We start from the raw sequence: 16,693 nt of genomic DNA, 5'->3' as shown, positions 1-16,693 counted from the left end.
TGGGTGCTTGCACCTTTGGCTAAAAGGTGAAAATCTTAAAATCCTACTGGTTCACTTGTTTTCGTGTCACTGTTAACTGATACTGAAGGCTGGAAATCTGTAAAGGCATGCGATGTAAAGAGAACAGTAAGTTAATTGATCTATTTGTGGAATAATTTTGAACTTGTGAGTAGATAAAAATGTGTTAGTCATCTGCTATGATAACTAATTGCAACTGGAACTTATTTATCGGGATACAAATATTATGGAGCATGATAAACAAACTAATTAGCTGAAGAATAAGTTCCAAACAATAGGCCAATTTTTCCCCCCTCATTATCTCCCTTCAGACATCCAGACTACACTTGATTAATGAATCCATAGTGAGATTAGCTGAAATTGCCTTAATGGAGATGCAGTATAGTAGAGGAGCAAAATTCAGTGCAGTATCTATCATCAGCCACTGTGAATTTTAGTGTTTCATCAAATCTATATGTCCCATTATTTACATTATTTTTATCTTAGAAAACAGAACAAACATAAAAAGACTATACTCATTACAGTGGTTAACTTTTGACTCCTTTAAAATGATGACCAGTGGCACCAATTTTTTCCAATTCATGTATCCTCCCTTGTCAGAAGGCAGAGTTCTGGTATTGGCTTATTGCCATCAATGGGCCAAAGTTATCCTTATTGTCCAGTTGAAGAAAGCACACATGGCACCTCACTGCAGCCTTGCAGGCTTCAAAAACTGGACATGCTTGCACAACAAATGCCTGGGAATCTAAAATGTGCTCCTTGGAAATTTGAACTTACAAAATAAATTCAATAAGCTTTTGGTTTTGGACCAGTATGGAAGCTGAAGGATTTCCACCTCAGGGTTTCCTAGTGATTTAGCACTGTGAAAGAATACTTCTTAGTGCAGAGGTTACGATGTGTTAAATTCTGGGTTTTCTTTGTGGCATATGTTCTATAACTGCAATCCTAAGGAAAAAATCTAGTCTGAAGACAAGATAGCATCCTGATTCTGTTCAGGTCATACCAGGTGTTATACCAGAAAGAAGCACAATAAATAGCTCACTGAGAGTACCTGGTACAGCAAGTGGTACTAGTCCAGTATGGGCACATCATGTCCCCTCTCTCGGTTCTATTATCTCTGTGGCATGGGTTTTATTGGAATCACAGCTCATTGGAAAACTACCGTTTCATCTCAGAAAAAACAAACGTACCAGACATCTGAAGTGTGTTTTCATTCTGACTCACAACAAAATTGAGACTAAGCTTTTCACCCCTCCCTTGCTCTTGCAACCTCCATGAAAACCATGCGTAGTTGAGAGACTCACCAATGAGATGACGCTACCAAGGCACTGAGAGCAGTGAGAGCTTTGAGGTGTTATGTGAAGCCCAAATTCAAGGCCATACTCCAAATCCTACTCAAATCTGGCCTTTCATTGCAAAGGGGATTGTACCAGCTACAAGGTTTTAAGCTTTCATGAATAGGTAGGAACATGTCTGTTCTTCCCATTCCCTCACATATTAACAAAAATCCCAAACACACAATTTTCAGATATTTTACCCACGTAGACACAATTACCAAGAGGCATTAATCAAATGAATATAAGCTCCATTATAGAGACAGAAAGGAAATAATGGAAACACCCCAAAAGACAATATCGAAGAGCCCTGCCATATACTTGTGATGACTATAGCTGACTGCCTAACCTAGCATCATCACATGCATCCTCTACAAGGGCTCTGAGCTGCTCATCCATCAGTGAACCATGTCCCCTTCCCAGCTGTGTGAGGTGGTTTTTGGACTTCACATCTGAACTTAAAAAGGGGGCAGACAGACAGAAGCATATGAGAAAGACAGCACAGCTGTGGCGAGTGAAAGCAGCTCAAGAGTGGTAAAGCTCAGCATCTACTTTGCACAGGTGAAGGCAGCAGAGAGTCAAGCTGCATGAGCTCATTCAGCTGTCTCAGTCACTTTGTCATCTCATCTTCACACATCTGCTTTTGGCTGTGCTGTTGCTAAGTGAAGCTGATTTCTTTATCTCACGACTGCAGGCTGTCAGTGACAAAGGTCCATCTCTATCTCAAACATAATGGTAAAGTGAAGACATTAAACCGTGCCATAGCTTTTCCATGCTTTCTGGTTGAACAGCACTTGTATACTGCTTCTCTTCTCCCTGAAGAAGCCATGAAAAACCCTGCAGAAAAACCTAAAACTAAGTACTTCAGAATTCCAGTAGCTCTGTATCTCACTTGCCTTTCAACATACCTGAAAGAACAGCAAATCTACGACACCTTCTGAATGAGGTCAACATGACCACGTAGAGGAACTATGGTTCTCAAGGAAGTAACCATTCAGTATCCCATGGAAATCAAGGACAGGAGTGTGAGGTTACTTGGTTCTTCTTGTGAAGATTACAAAAGAGATGAAGACATAAAAGGGTAGGAAAGTGACTAAAACGTCATCCAGAAGACATAATAGTGCAAAACATTGGGTGGATCACTAGATGTTTTTCTGAAAGAAAGCTTCTTGTCATGTCAGTGCTGGGTGATGGTTAGAAATGGCAGTCCCTTTGCTGTTGACATTCAGCTTACCAGAAAGATGCCAGTAGATGTTACGACTGGCAGCGAAGCAGCCTGAAGACTGTGTACAGTTGTTATCCAGCTTTCTTGTGTATCCATGGAATAAACCAAAGAGGTATGGGAAAAAAAGTGGCAGTATGGTGTAGAATATGTATAGTCAAAGAAGTAGCTTCCCTGAAGCAGTTAAAGATCTCCAGACTTTTCCCTAGGCTGGAAGTTTGGGAAGAACAAAAAAAGTAAGAACATGCTCTTGAGTGCACTCCAAGTGGAATAAGATATAAAAAGCTAGAAAAGTAAGAGCAAGCAGATATACAAGAGAGATTTCACTTGGGGGAAAAAGCAGGTGGTCATTCAACTTCCTGTGGAATATCAACATACGTGCACACACATGCTTTCACCTGGTGTACAAAACTAAGTTTTCTATTAGGATGGTTTAAAGGACTTGTGACTTACTAAATGTTCAGAGCGTTTGTAATCTGTGCCAAGCAGCAAAATGTCTAGAGCAAAAACACTGATGTTGCTAATTTGTGGAAGAGTATAACAGTTTCTAAGAACTGAAATAACTCTGCTGTCTGTTGCAAGCTTTCAGAATATAAGGGTTAAGGGATATTGTGATTACAGAGGCCCAGAAGACTTTTTATTTTCCTTCTCTGCAATAGGTATTGCCTGGGGTTTCTGCCCACACATCAAGGGGTTGAGTCTTCTGGCTAACATGTTTGTAGCCACCCACAAATTGCTTTTACCAGCTGGCCAGTGATGGCTTTATAATGACTTCTGTCTGGCTTTATGCTATGACACAGATTACTAGAAGAGTGCTGAAACCTACAGAAAACTGTAGGCCACATCCTCTGCCTGTTCTGCCTGTACACAGTTACTGCTTTTTTTCCAGCAGTGTCAGGTATCCTGGCCAATGTTCAATTTGAGGTATTTTGGGTTTCTTAGAAACAATATTGAAGTCATCTGCTCTACAAAGCTAATTAAGGAATTTAAAGGTAACTAATGCTGATTTATGCCACCTTGGTAGTTGTGCTACAGTACTTATCAGAGAGTAATTATAAATTATGTGTTTGATTGTCCTGTTTCTAAAAATGGCCAGAGAAGGTGGTTCATCTTTAAATGCTCTTGCTTGCTTAGGAAAACAAACGAAGACCCAAACTAGGTTTGTTACTCCAAGCAAAATTAATATTAATAAGAAAATATTCCCTTCAGGAAATTTGCTCTCACTTTCTTTAAAATATTCTGCTATTAAGGACTTCAGCCTGGCTAGAGAAGGGAAGACAGGGACGAAATAAGAAATTACCTGAGTTTTCCACAAATTTGGTCAAAACTTAAAAGGTGCTATACTCAAAAAACACACAAAAGAGGCCAGGACTGGACCAGGCCACAGATGTCATTTTTTCCTTTGGCACACAAGCTAGTCTAGAGATGTGTGAGCCCTCAACAAGCCTGTGTGTTGATCTGAACGTCAAAATGCAGGGTCTGAATATCCCAATTAGCCTCCTGGCAGGGACAGGAGAGAGATAGCTGTTCTTTCCCCACAAAGACCCAGGACCCTTACTTTCTGGTGAGAAAACAAAATTCCTCAAATTTCAAGACCTTACCACAAGAGATATGCTAACATATACGTTAAGACATGAACAACTTTTTGAAACTGCTGTTGAAAAAAAAAAGTTTGCTGCCATTCAAAGAAGGATGATAATATAAATGAGGAAAAAATACCAGAGGTAAGAGGAGCAATAATATGTTTGTAGAGCCTTCCACTCACACCCAAGGTTAACTCTAACCTTGTTCTAGTTTTTTATGAAGCCTGGGGGAGACAGGAAACACCTTCTGAAGTGTTACCTGCAATCCGTTTTTTCCCCATCTACACATACTTGGTTATTAAAAGTATAATTTTTTCTTTCTCTGAGCCCCCCCTGATAAAGGCCCACAGGTATTTCCACTATAAACCAGATTCTTAAAAGTGCTACCCAGATGTTGTCATCCATTTCTGCTTATTTAACAGAGTTCAAATGGATTTTGACAAACAGTCTTTCTTCAAGAGCAAATGCAGTAAAGACCTTTAATGACAGAACTATGTGTCATCTTTGCCTATAAGCATAAATTTGCACAGCGGGCAGTTCGGTGAAAACAGCTTATCATCAACTCATCACCTCTCATCATTGTTAGAATGAAATGCAAATGGAAACGAACATCACTTCAGTCATGGTTGTGAAAATTAGCATCTGTGACATTAGCAGTGGCTCATTTATTATGCACTCAAAATTTCGGGGGGGGGGGGGGGGAAGAATATAAAACTTGCTGTTTCCAGAACTCTACCAGTCTTTACCTTTGAAATAAAATTAAAAACCTCAGCTTTCCTCACTCAAGGATAAATCCTAGTTAATATTCATTAACACTGAGCAATTTCTGCACTGCAGATCTTGTCCTGCAGAAGATCTAATCATGTTTTGAATTATTTTTTGTGTTTAGGCTTGCTGTACTTATTTTCTGTTTTATTTTCTTTAATAAATATTCCCCATTGGAGAGTCAGAAGCCACCATCTAAGAAAAAGGCAGCACTACAAAACTTGCTTATAGCATCTGTCTGCACTACAGGCTCCAAACACTTAGTCAAGCAATAAACCTTACTCAGGTGACAAATCCCATTGAAATCAATGGGATCACAGCTAATTTATTTTTTTAAGTGTTATCAGAATCAGGATCAGGCTTTCTGTGAATAATTTATAAAAAGGGGAGATCCTGGCCTCAAGTCTATGGAAAAAATATGCATTGATTTCTGTGGAGGCAGGGTTTCATTTAAAGCTTATAAAAAGGAAAATTATTGGTATGAAATAGTACTAGGAAACAAAGTTGCACATTAAAATATTTCCTCCCATTGGATTTACCACTTTTTTCTCATAACCCTGAAAATAAATAATAGATTATCACCTAAGTAAACAAATATTGATTTAATTAGAAGCTTGGACATATTTTTGCCTAAACAAAATGCACATGCATTGACCCTGAATTGTCTTACACACCAGAAGTAAGCTGAGTTTCAAGCACCAAGCGCATTTGGAAGCAGAATAAGGAAAGAGAAACGTCTCAAACCTTTAGCATAAACATAGATCAACTGTCATGTAGAATAATGACACAAGACTTTCTTCAGTCAAGTCAGAAAGAAGTGGCACAAAGTAGTCTTTGCTTCAGCTTGAAGTAAAGCCAAGAATCATCAGGCAGTTCTCGAGTTTGCTATGTCCGTAGGAATTTGAGAGAAAGAAATAGGCTCTACCCAGCACATTTCATCCCTTGAAGTGGGCAAGACAATGCGGGGATGTTTTACAGATTATTTGCACCTGGTCAAATGTGTAAAACAGTGCAAAGTGGAATGCGGAGTAGCTGCAAAATGCTTTAGTGGTGTTTTATTTGTATGGTGCCAGGATATGGTGCTGCCTGAAGCATATGAAAAAGAGAAGACTAGATCCTGGATAATTTCTTAGAATGTTTTTTCTTACCATCTTTCTAAATGTGCTTCATGGCACTCCCCAGAGACACTGACATCTGTAACATCATAAGGGCCAAAGAGGCTAAAATCCAGGTGGTTTTAGGGGTCTTTGTTTCACCCTCTAAGTCAACTGCTCTCTTCTTCCCCAGGTCTCTAAATGCTGGTGGGACAGACTGCACAAACTCCTAGCTGAAATACACCCAGTAAAAGCATCCTTTCCCCTACTTGCTACAGTACTTTCCTGCTCTGCCGCTAAAACTCCAGCAATGCAGGAGACACATGCTCACCCTGCAGTGAGCGGTCGGAGCTTGGCTGACTCCGGCTGTCAGCATGACCACAAGACTCAGGGCTAGGTGCAAGATGCTGTTTGTTTGACCTCACCTGCCTACAAATAACACTGCAGCTCAGAACAGCTATGCCGTGTAAACCGAGCCATGCCTCATCTGACGGAAAAGAAAGGGGCAGATGAGGACTGAAAGGAAGCGCTGAGAGAGAGCTGCCTCTCGGTGGATGCCCTGATGGGAGGTGCACAGGCTCTGTTGTGATAGAAAGTCATTTAAGGTCCTGGATAGACGGATAGGTTAGATTAGACAGGCTTGAAATAGAAAGCCTAGCCCTTCAATTGGTTGAATTTCTTCAATATTAAGCATGGTATTCCTTCACCTTTGTCAAAAAGTATAACCGGATGCTGATATTCTCCACATTAGAAAGCAATAGAAGCAAAAGGCTTAAAGAGAAAATCCTGGTGAAAAACTTGAATTAATGTACAGAAGTTCATCCAACTGTGATAAAGACAACTGGTCACTATGGATAAGATTCGGTTACCTAAAAAGATCTTTTTGGGGTCCTCTTTGAGGGCCTAAGGTAGCAAACCTGATTTTCACTGAACACTCCAGACCTTATGGGTCTCCCATAGCTCTTGTCTCAGCCCCATACAGATGTGTTGGAGACACTGGGACATCTAAGCTGCCTAAAGGCAAGGTGAGGTAGCACAAGACCTTCACAGTGACAATGGCATCTTGCCCTGCGAGTATGAGGAGGTACCAAATGTTGCCTGTGCAGAGCAGGGGCGGCCAGGAAGTGATCCTGGGAAGTCACTTGTGAAATCCTGTAACTTCTGTCGGGAGGTAAGGACCTGCGTCCCATGTTGCCCAATTCAGTATTAAGCAACTTCAGTGTTTGCGCTGCTTCCACAGAGCATGTTTCAAAACGTGCTAAAACAAACTAAGATTTCCATACCATGCACTGTGGGGCTGTTTCCTCCCGTGCCCTTTTTGTGAATAGCACATTCAGCAAACACATTCTCACCGTGGAAGTTTTACACAATTCTGTGCAGAAGTGGGACTACAGTAGTTGAAGTGTTTCAAAGCACACCACTGAGGCAGAAAGACATCCTGAGCCACTTCACCAAGACCTTTCCATTTTTGTAAACATTTACAGTACAACAAAGTCAGCACAGCAAAGTCAGCAGGTTTGACACTCAGCCAAGTGGTTAGACTCTCTTTATCCCTGCTTTACCCATATGGTGAATCAAATCCATGACGGTGATTTTTTTTTTGTTTTTTTTTGAGAAGCCACAATGCCAGCATTTTAATAGCATGGAGTGCACTCAGGAATAAATAACTAACTGTGTGGAAAAAAAATTTAAAGAATCAGGCTGTTGTTCAGGCATGTATTATGCTGGAAGAAGAGAGTGACCAAAACTTGCTTTTGAAATTATTTAACAGATAGGAAAACAAAGCGCATCCACAGTGCCTGTCATGGTCATTTCTTCCTTAACCTATAGAATAATAAGATATTAATTTTACTTCTGACCTGTCTTTAAAAAACAGTATGGTAGTGCAATACACAAAAGCCAATGCTGAGTAAAACCAGAAGACATTCCTGCTGAAATAGCATCTGCAATTATATTTAAGGCCCAGAAATCACAAAGTGAGGTGTATTCCCAAACAAAGAGACGATGGGTCTGTAAACTAGGAGACAGTGAGTTACTGAGAGCAGAACTATCCTAACGGGCTTTTGTATTCTCTTATTTAAATTTTCACCACTGGGAAACTGAATTAAAAACAGATACTGATGCTCTCAGTTCTAGCAGTAGCCATTTCTCTTCAGGCTTACAATATACTTGCAAAAGTCATTCTGCGTCCAGTCCAGAGACTGAAAATAAATTTCTAGCACAGAACACATCCTTATGTATCCTGCAAAAGTCTCACTTACTTTCTTGCAATTCCAGATTTTGGAAAGTGTCCAGTGTAGCATATTATCAATTTATTCAGACTATTTATTTCAGGCTGAAAGTATAATAAAAACCAGAGAAGTGAAGATGACAAACACTGATTGCCAAGTACCTTCTCCTTTGGTTACGATGATGCAGAAGCAAATTTATTAAAATAAGGAACAAATGTAATAGCTTTTCTAGTTCCTTACTGATTCTCACACTCTTTTGTGGGATGTCATCTGTTTATCATAGATGAAAGGGAGAGGGGGATTTTTGTGAGCCCCTCTGTTAAAAGACTGATGCAGAGCATATAACAATAGACAAAGTACAGTACCAAGACTCTTTAGCACAGCTATAGCAGCTTCACAATGATGATCACTTGAATTGGATCATTACTTTTATAAAGTGAGTATATACAAACAGATTTCTTAGGTTATACCACTAAGGCATTTGCTAGCCCACCAAGAAATCCCGAAGCTAGGATTTAAAAGGAAATCCTCCCTTTAAAAATTGTTAAGAATTCCTGTCATTATTCACTGACAATAAAAATTAAACATTCTTACCTTTGGCTTTTGACTTTTCTCCTTATCAGACACATTAGATGGTTTTCTCTTCAACATTTTAAATTCAGGTTTATCCAGCTGAGGTGCAAATGCTACCAGCTTGTAACCAAACTAAGTACAGCAAAGCGTACTGCCCAAGCGTACATCAGTTACTCAGTTCCTTATTCTATCAGGATGTGACTTCACGCAGCTGCTTTGTGGCATGGGTGAGCGAGCTGAAATCTTTGTTTGTGAGGGAGTGAAGAAGGAGGGGAGGAAGTGACGGGGGAAAGAAAGAGGTGCACTACGCTGAAAATGAGGAAAGGGTTCAGAGTGAGAAATACCGTAAGACTAATCGCCTTCTATGTCACTGTCAGGCCTCAGCAATATTTTGAACAACCTCAAGGAAATCATCCTCTTTTCCTTTCTCATTTTTCCTCAGTCAGCCTTGTGGCACTAACTGCACCCTTCATTTCAGCTTCTGCTGGGACTCAAATGTGAAGAAGGTATGCAGCTGTTCAGAGGACCAAGGTATATTATCCCCCGGCAGATTCGCACTGCACTGTGGTATATGGTCTAGCTGGTCCCTAAGGCCTCCCATTCTCTCTTAGCTCTACAGTAATGCACTAAAAGCAATGAGATTGAAGGTCACTGGCAGACAAGAGAGGTTTTCTAAAGCCATCTTTTTCTTTTGCATGGTGGAATAATCTTTCGCCATTCATCACAGAATTTGGACTCCCTGAAACAGCACTTTTCAGTCCTCTGTTGTCCTTGATTTGGTGACAAAGTCACAGGGAGAAAAAGCAAGTCTAACAGAAGGCTTACAACAAGGAGACAGAGGAGAACAGCAGAGGTCCTTTATACCCTCTTGACAAACAGCCCAGAGGCCAAATAAAAGTGGAGGTATTAAGACAGCTTTGAATTTCTGCTTCATTTTTCTTGATATTATTTGCCAAAGTCAAACAAACAAACGTCTTGAGTATTTTAAGTAAAACTTATTTGTTGTGAATCATAGGCCACACAACCTGAAACCATGAAAAATTCCCAATGTTTTGCTGAATGATGAAGGCGAATTCTCAGTTTCAAACCCCAAACTTTTGGGCCACCCACAGAGCTTCAATTAAATCTTAATTTAGCATTACTACAAATGAAAAATAAACCTATTTCTAAGTAAGTTGCAGGAAAAATGTTCACGAGTGTCAAGAAAAAACTTTGGTAAATTTTTTTATTTTTCAAAATTTTGATTACACTTTTTCAGACTTTTTTCCAAGCAAGTCTATTTTAAGCAACTTTTACTTATATGTTTTGCATAGATAAAAGCTCTTTTAAAAGAGCAAGTCATTATGGAGGTCTCTTGCACCAAATAAAAATTCAGAAGTCCTTGTCAATCCAAATACTCAGTGCACAGACCTTCCTTTCTCTTTGTCATTCTTTTAATATGGCTGAACTCAAATCTCAAGGAAACCTAAAAAAAGAAACCATCCAAACTGAAAACCAAAAGAACTGATGGTTGAAAGCTGGTAAGAAATGCATGGGTCTTATTTCTTAGAATTGCCTTTCTCAGTCACGTAAACACTTCTAACTTTTTGAAGCATCTGTGAGGAGACAATGCTACATAGGCAGGTAGTCTCTTGGCTGAATTGCTCTCTTCCTCCTCTATCATATGAATACTCCAGGGAGGGATAAGACACTGCTCATCAGATGAATTCCCATTTCAGTTTGCTATTTGGACTTCTATTTAAATGTTTAAGAAACGTTTTGGAGGCCACCTTGGATTCTGTTGGATAGGCAACTGAATGGACTGAGACTGATTAAAGAGTAATTATTATATGCTAACGGTATAATAAGCTTTTCCTTTCCAGACCTTCTAAGAACCATCTTGGTAAGAAAAGGAGGAGGAACTGGGGTTAAGGTGCTGAAATTCTGCCAAATATTGTGCAAGACTGTTCTCTAGGTTATTGGATTGCAGTGGAGTACGTGTTGAACCTCAACCCATTAACTAAGACGTTTCACTTCACATTTTAATCAGAACGACATTCATCTAGAACAGAATTGAATTTATTATTGCTATTATTAATAATAACATATCCACCAGAGCTCATAATAATTGATATCATTAATAATCAATTCTTAATAATAATAATCGTGAACTCTGAGACACATTTCTTTCACATATCTGATAACAACACCTGAAAAGTCCATTTAAGTGGCTAACCATAAGGAGGTTTTACCATGGATATTTAATCAGCCTTAGTAATTCAGTATGGCCATATGGTTTTATAAAAGCTGTATGTATTTTTAATAGTAATTAAACCTGATTATTTATCTACATAGAGGTACATTGCAGTATATTGTTTTTCTTTTTAATCTGATCCAAATGTGAGGATTAGATCAGACTCTGCTGATCATTAGACTGTGATTTCCTGTCTCAGGCCCCTGTTAAAATCTTCAAGATTAATAAAATGGGAACTCATCTGAAGAGTAATATATGAGCTTCCTTTCTGTAGAATATTTATTGTTAAACAGGAAGAAAGAGGCCATTTCAAGAGATATAGTACCCACCCATATCTATTTCCTTTCCTCATCCACATATCAGAAAAATTATAGCAGCTTGAGAGCTGACCTGATTATGTTCTTGCCCTTGGAAGGCTGACCCACACTAGTTTTAAAAAGTAACAAAGTGAAGAAAATCAAACATATATAACATTAAGTTAATTTAATTTAGTTAACCAATAAATTTCAAAAGGAGTTCTTTTGAGTTAAAAACTAGTAATAAGCTTGGTGGTTATATCTTCTGCGTTTGAAGCTAATTTTTCAAAGGGCAATGAATATGTAAAATTAAAAGCAAAATTCTCATAGTCAGTTTTCTGTAGGACATGACTGCAGGTAACTTATGCCATTTCCTTGCTGGTCTTTGAACCTGATTCAAGCCCCAGTGAAATCAATAGAAGTTTTTCAGGTGAATTGTATGGGGCTTGGATTGACTCCTCCATCTTGAAATACCCAGGCAATGTCACTTTTCTCTCTGGGAAGTCCTATTGGGAAAAAGGCTATCCACTTAAAAATAATTAAGATGACCCCATGAGAATGATTTCCACTGTCATTATATTTCTAAAAAGCAACATACCTTATAGCTTATTATTATCATTATTCAGTTTTAATGAATAGACCATGATGAATGGTCCTGGATATTCAAGTGCTTTATGTGCCTCCCTCCCACACGATATCAAGTGCCGCAACAGTGCCATATCCCCTCAGTGGCTCCATCCAGTTACCTTGCCCTAAAAGGAGAGATCACTTCCAGTCTAAACTGCAAGTGTAAACTTATCCTTTCAATACCTGATTATTCTGATAAAACTAAAAAGTACAGAGCAAAGTAGATTGAAGGGTTTAGCACACCGGGGACCTGTCAAAAAGCAAATGAACGAGACTTTTTTCATATTAGCAACTCGTCTTTCATTGTCTGTCAGACAAATCTGGTCCAAGTTTAACCGGGGACTCAGAGATACCTTGGGGCTGTACGTTGCTTTCCCTAATGCTAAACAATTCCAGAGTGTGTTAATCTGTTTATTTTAATTAAAATAAGACTTGTATTTTGTACAAGAAAGGAATCATGCCTTCGGCCTCTGCTTTTGTGGCCATGCCGCTCCCTGCATGATCTAGCTCCCTTAGATATTGCAGAAATCTCAGAATAGCAAGTGGAGCTGAGTGAATAATTTGCAGTGAATAATTTACTTAACAAATTTAATCTTTATTTCCTCAAGGAATGTTCATGAGCAGAACACAATTTCCTCATATGTATTAATTATGGGCCAGAACATAGCTAGATACTTCCCTCTCCTGGTCTAATCTGAGCAAGGGCCAGCCACAGTTACAGTCACTTACTCCTCAGCAGAGCTCTCTCCGTCAACTACCACAGCAAAGACTACAGAAACTAAAAGGAACAAGTGTGAAAAAGTGAAGTTAAGTCCTCCCTCCCCTGCCAAGAACCCATGAAAGAAGCCAGATTTTGCAGGCTGGGCTGGGCTGTCTTTATAGCTATTTAAACTAAACATTCACTTTTAATTTTAACTCCAAAAACTGAGGCTGTGATTTTCCATTGGGTTGCTGGGGAATAGAGCTGGATGCTTAAGGCCCCATCTTTGAAACTCCCACACTCACTGCAAACTCATCACTGTGAGCATCCAGAACTTAGCACTGAAAATTAGTCCAAAATGCTTAGGGGCTTCATGCAACTGGGCATGTAATTTCCTGTTGAATAGGCTCCTATGTGCTTTTGATCAGGAATAAAAAAAAGAAGTAGCTGCAGAAATTCAGGGTCTTCAAGACACAAGAAGGATTAAAGAATATTTTAAGCTTACATCCTTGTTTTGGCAGAGGGTTGATACTATATCAAGAAGACTCCTATACTGTACAACGTATATTTCTTATGAAGCCTGCAGAAACTGGCTATTCAGCAAAGCTAAAAACTGACATCTGAAGTTATCTTCAAAATTGTGATCTTTGCTGTGTAATTTACATTGCGGGGGGATTTTTAAATGTCACACATCTAAACTGAAACTGCATGAGGGACCAACAAAAGTCTAAGTTTGTTTAAGCAACTGCAGAGCAGCAAGAATACCCTCATCATGCCAAGTCCCAGGAATTGTGAATTTGGCCTCTCTCAGACTACTGGGCTTCCTTCTCTTCCTGAAAAATGTTTTTGTGATTCTTCCTTCTCTTATGCTAATCCTTTGCCACTAAGGTTGATGAAGTCACAAAGAAATATGGCAGGGACTATAGAGCAGGCTATAGAGCATCACTACCAGAGCTCCTACTGAATTTAAAGATTTATCTGGTACAAAAAGCAGTTTCTATTCTGTGAGCAAGAAAAAGCATCTCATTGCCAGGCCCTCAGACTGTGTCCTTGGCATGCTCCCAACACCACCTGACCTAAAGGGAAAATGAAGTACCAAGAACTTATCGCAAACTTTGATCCGAACACATTCTCTTGTATTAGCAGTAGATGAACAGATCAGTCATACCTACGCTATGTCAGGTTAGCACTAAGGCTAATAAAAATCTATGCTATTGTGACAGAAGGATTCTCAAGGAGATTGGCTTTCACCTATTGAACAAATCCCTTTCCTATTACCTTGAAGAGTAAGAGCCAAAGTTGTATCTATATCTTCTAGGTGTTCCGGTTGGGAAAACTCAAAGTCAGCAAAGTTGGTGTCTTGTAAAACACAGCCACAGGCTTATCCAACATCTGTGTAATAATTTCCAACAGAAGTATATGCGTCACTGGTGGTTTTCCTGTACAATTTATTGTAAGCAGAATACCCTTTACTGCCTGTGATGAATAACAGAAAGTAACTGGTAGGACGATGCCGCTGTGGGTTCAGGCATGTAAGTGAACAGCACACTGTTTCTCAGAGTGAATGTTAAAGAACATCGTGATGTTCATGCCTAGAACATCTCAGTGGATTCTGTTAGTGAACACTGCAATTACTAAGGAGCTAGAAGGGCATTTTATCCCACGTAATTTACAGGTTTGTATGACTGTTTTGTAGTTATCCAGCTGAAGCTCAGACTGCCAGAAATACATTTACAGATAAAGAGTGACAGTTGCCTTGCACATCTACTCAGAAAACCCAAATACAAGATTTTCAATAAAGGGAACTGATATAAAAATAAATGTAGGCTCTCTGTTTTAATCTCATACACAAAATGTGACATGCTTCATTCAACATCTAGAAGGCCAGCTTAATGCACAAGTACTGACACTGCTTCAGGGGATATTTTTTAAGGTACATACCTGATGTCCGTCTCCCTATCTCTGATTATAATCAAGATCAACAAAAGTAAATTCTGATTAACTCTAATGCACAGCCTGCTGTCAGGAAACTCTTTGTAGTTTGAGCCATCTTTTACCAGTAAAAATCTCCTGCTGAATTTCTTCACCGATGTCAGTGTGTCAAGTCACTGTGCCACCACAGCCTTAGGACTGCCGTGCAAATGCTAACATGAAAAGGAATAAAGTATGGTACAGCGCATATTCACTTGCAGGGCTTCAATTTGATTTTGCTGCTAGAGTAAAATGCTATTCTTCCTTTCTTGTTGAACATGGTTTCAAGTGGGTGAAAATAAAAATTTGGAAGGGACAGAGAGGGACAAGATGGCTTTATTTGTAGTTGGTTTTAACACTTTCTTTCTACCCGTCTAACTGGTATGATACCTGATAGATAGCTAGCGGGAACACAAAAATGCTTCATCATCAAGAATAGATGATTAGTTACATATTATTTACATTCAATTTTCTTTTCTTAAAACACTCTGTACCAGGGCTCTGGGCTTATCTGTTGCAACACTTGATTCAGGTGCTAACATTAATGGCAATACCTTCAAAATCAAGCAGAACGTGGGTCAGGCTAGCTCCATCAGCAGACCTGCCAAATCACACACACTGGGAATGAGACGAGCGGTTGATTTGCTCTCATGCTCACTTCCTGAACCTCACTGCAGGGAGGTCTGGCTCCTTCTCTGTACATCTGGCACATATAGGTGTTTACCCCAATCCATCAGCCACTTGCTCTGCTGCAGGAGTGACAGAGGGTGGGCAAGCTTCTGCCCCGCTGAACTCCCCTATAAAGAAGAGGAGGGACATTTCCTGCTGGATTTTGGCACCAAGTCCCTCACTAGGGATGACTGACCAGGTGACTGCTGTACCCTGTGCTGGTCATGATTAGTGCCCTGCTTGCCTTACTTGGGGCTCCATCGGACACTTCAGCCCGGGGCTGAACCATCACAATTGAGTAAATTGCCCCAGGTCATCTGAGCCTCACTAACAGGGTGGGAACGTGCTCTCAGCCCATCACCAAGATGAAGTGAAGCACAGTCACATGAATTATTTCATTAAGGATTTAGGATAACATGCTTTATCTCAGGCTGTGGGCTAAAAGCACTCAGAGGGACTGTCACGTTATTCAGTAGGCTGTCTGAAACTATGCTCTGTGGAAAGAGATATGGATGCTTTGCCTTTTCGCAGACACCCCACATTTCTTCAGGATTCCCTCCATCAATTTTGATCTTTTTTCATTGTATTATCAAACTCCTTCCCCTCTCACTTCCCCACAAAGCATATGAGCTTTTGACTCACTTGTTGCATATCACTTCTCTAGAGAGTCTTTTTTTACCTGTTACTCTCACCTATCTGATCCTTTTTACTTGTTTCACCTATATTACCTTCTGTGTTTTCTGTCTCTTTTGCCTTGCTGCTGCCATGGAAAACAGAGGTTGATGAAAAGACAATAAAATTTTTCCCTCCAAGAGCAACGTGATCTGCTACAAGTTCTGCTGAGCTGTAGACAGCAAACTGGAGAGGACTCACTCCAGGAGCAGCAAAACTCTGAAAGCTAGAGATAGGCCTGTTAGTTTACACCAAGTAATTTTTTAACTATATGTACAAATGGTTGAAAGATTTATATTATGCTCCTCTAATTTGGGAGGTGAAAGTTCACAAAAATCTTTGAAACGTCTTTGGGTTCGAACACCCCTATAAACCTAAATAATAATACCTAAACCGTTAAAAAATAACACCCTCGGGTACCATACACACACAAACTCATTAGCTTACGAAAGCAAAGTTTTGAATGCAAGGGAAGGCAAAACTAATGCTACCTGTGATACCTGGATCTTACCCCATGCATGTATGCTTCATAATGTAGCTTTAATATTTACCACTTTTTCTCTGCTGAATGTCTGTCTCATTCAGTGCAAACGATGCATCTGGATGGAGGTGTCAGAGCCTGCAAATAAACTGTTTCAACTCCTGCCCTTCTGGTGCACAAGTTAGTATGTGTATTCTTGCCCATGCAACAACTGTCTGATGTTT

At 39.7% G+C, this 16,693-nt stretch overlaps 1 protein-coding gene across 2 annotated transcripts in view; it reads right to left on the bottom strand.

Annotated features, from left to right (window-relative positions):
- SAMSN1 (SAM domain, SH3 domain and nuclear localization signals 1) overlaps nt 1–16,693 on the bottom strand; it is a 277,097-nt gene that overhangs the window by 26,559 nt on the left and 233,845 nt on the right. The window contains exon 1 of one of the 2 annotated variants that reach the window (XM_075101883.1): nt 8,842–9,068. The exons of the other annotated variant lie outside the window; for it this stretch is intronic. Coding sequence (XP_074957984.1) covers nt 8,842–8,898 — 57 coding nt within the window. The 5' untranslated portion in view covers nt 8,899–9,068. Of the gene's footprint in view, nt 1–8,841; nt 9,069–16,693 lie in introns of those variants that run through there. 2 annotated transcript variants of the gene reach the window in all.

Source organism: Phalacrocorax aristotelis, chromosome 1 (assembly GCF_949628215.1).
Source record: "Phalacrocorax aristotelis chromosome 1, bGulAri2.1, whole genome shotgun sequence".
NCBI lineage: Eukaryota > Metazoa > Chordata > Aves > Suliformes > Phalacrocoracidae > Phalacrocorax > Phalacrocorax aristotelis.
This window is presented reverse-complemented; position numbering and strand designations above follow the sequence as displayed.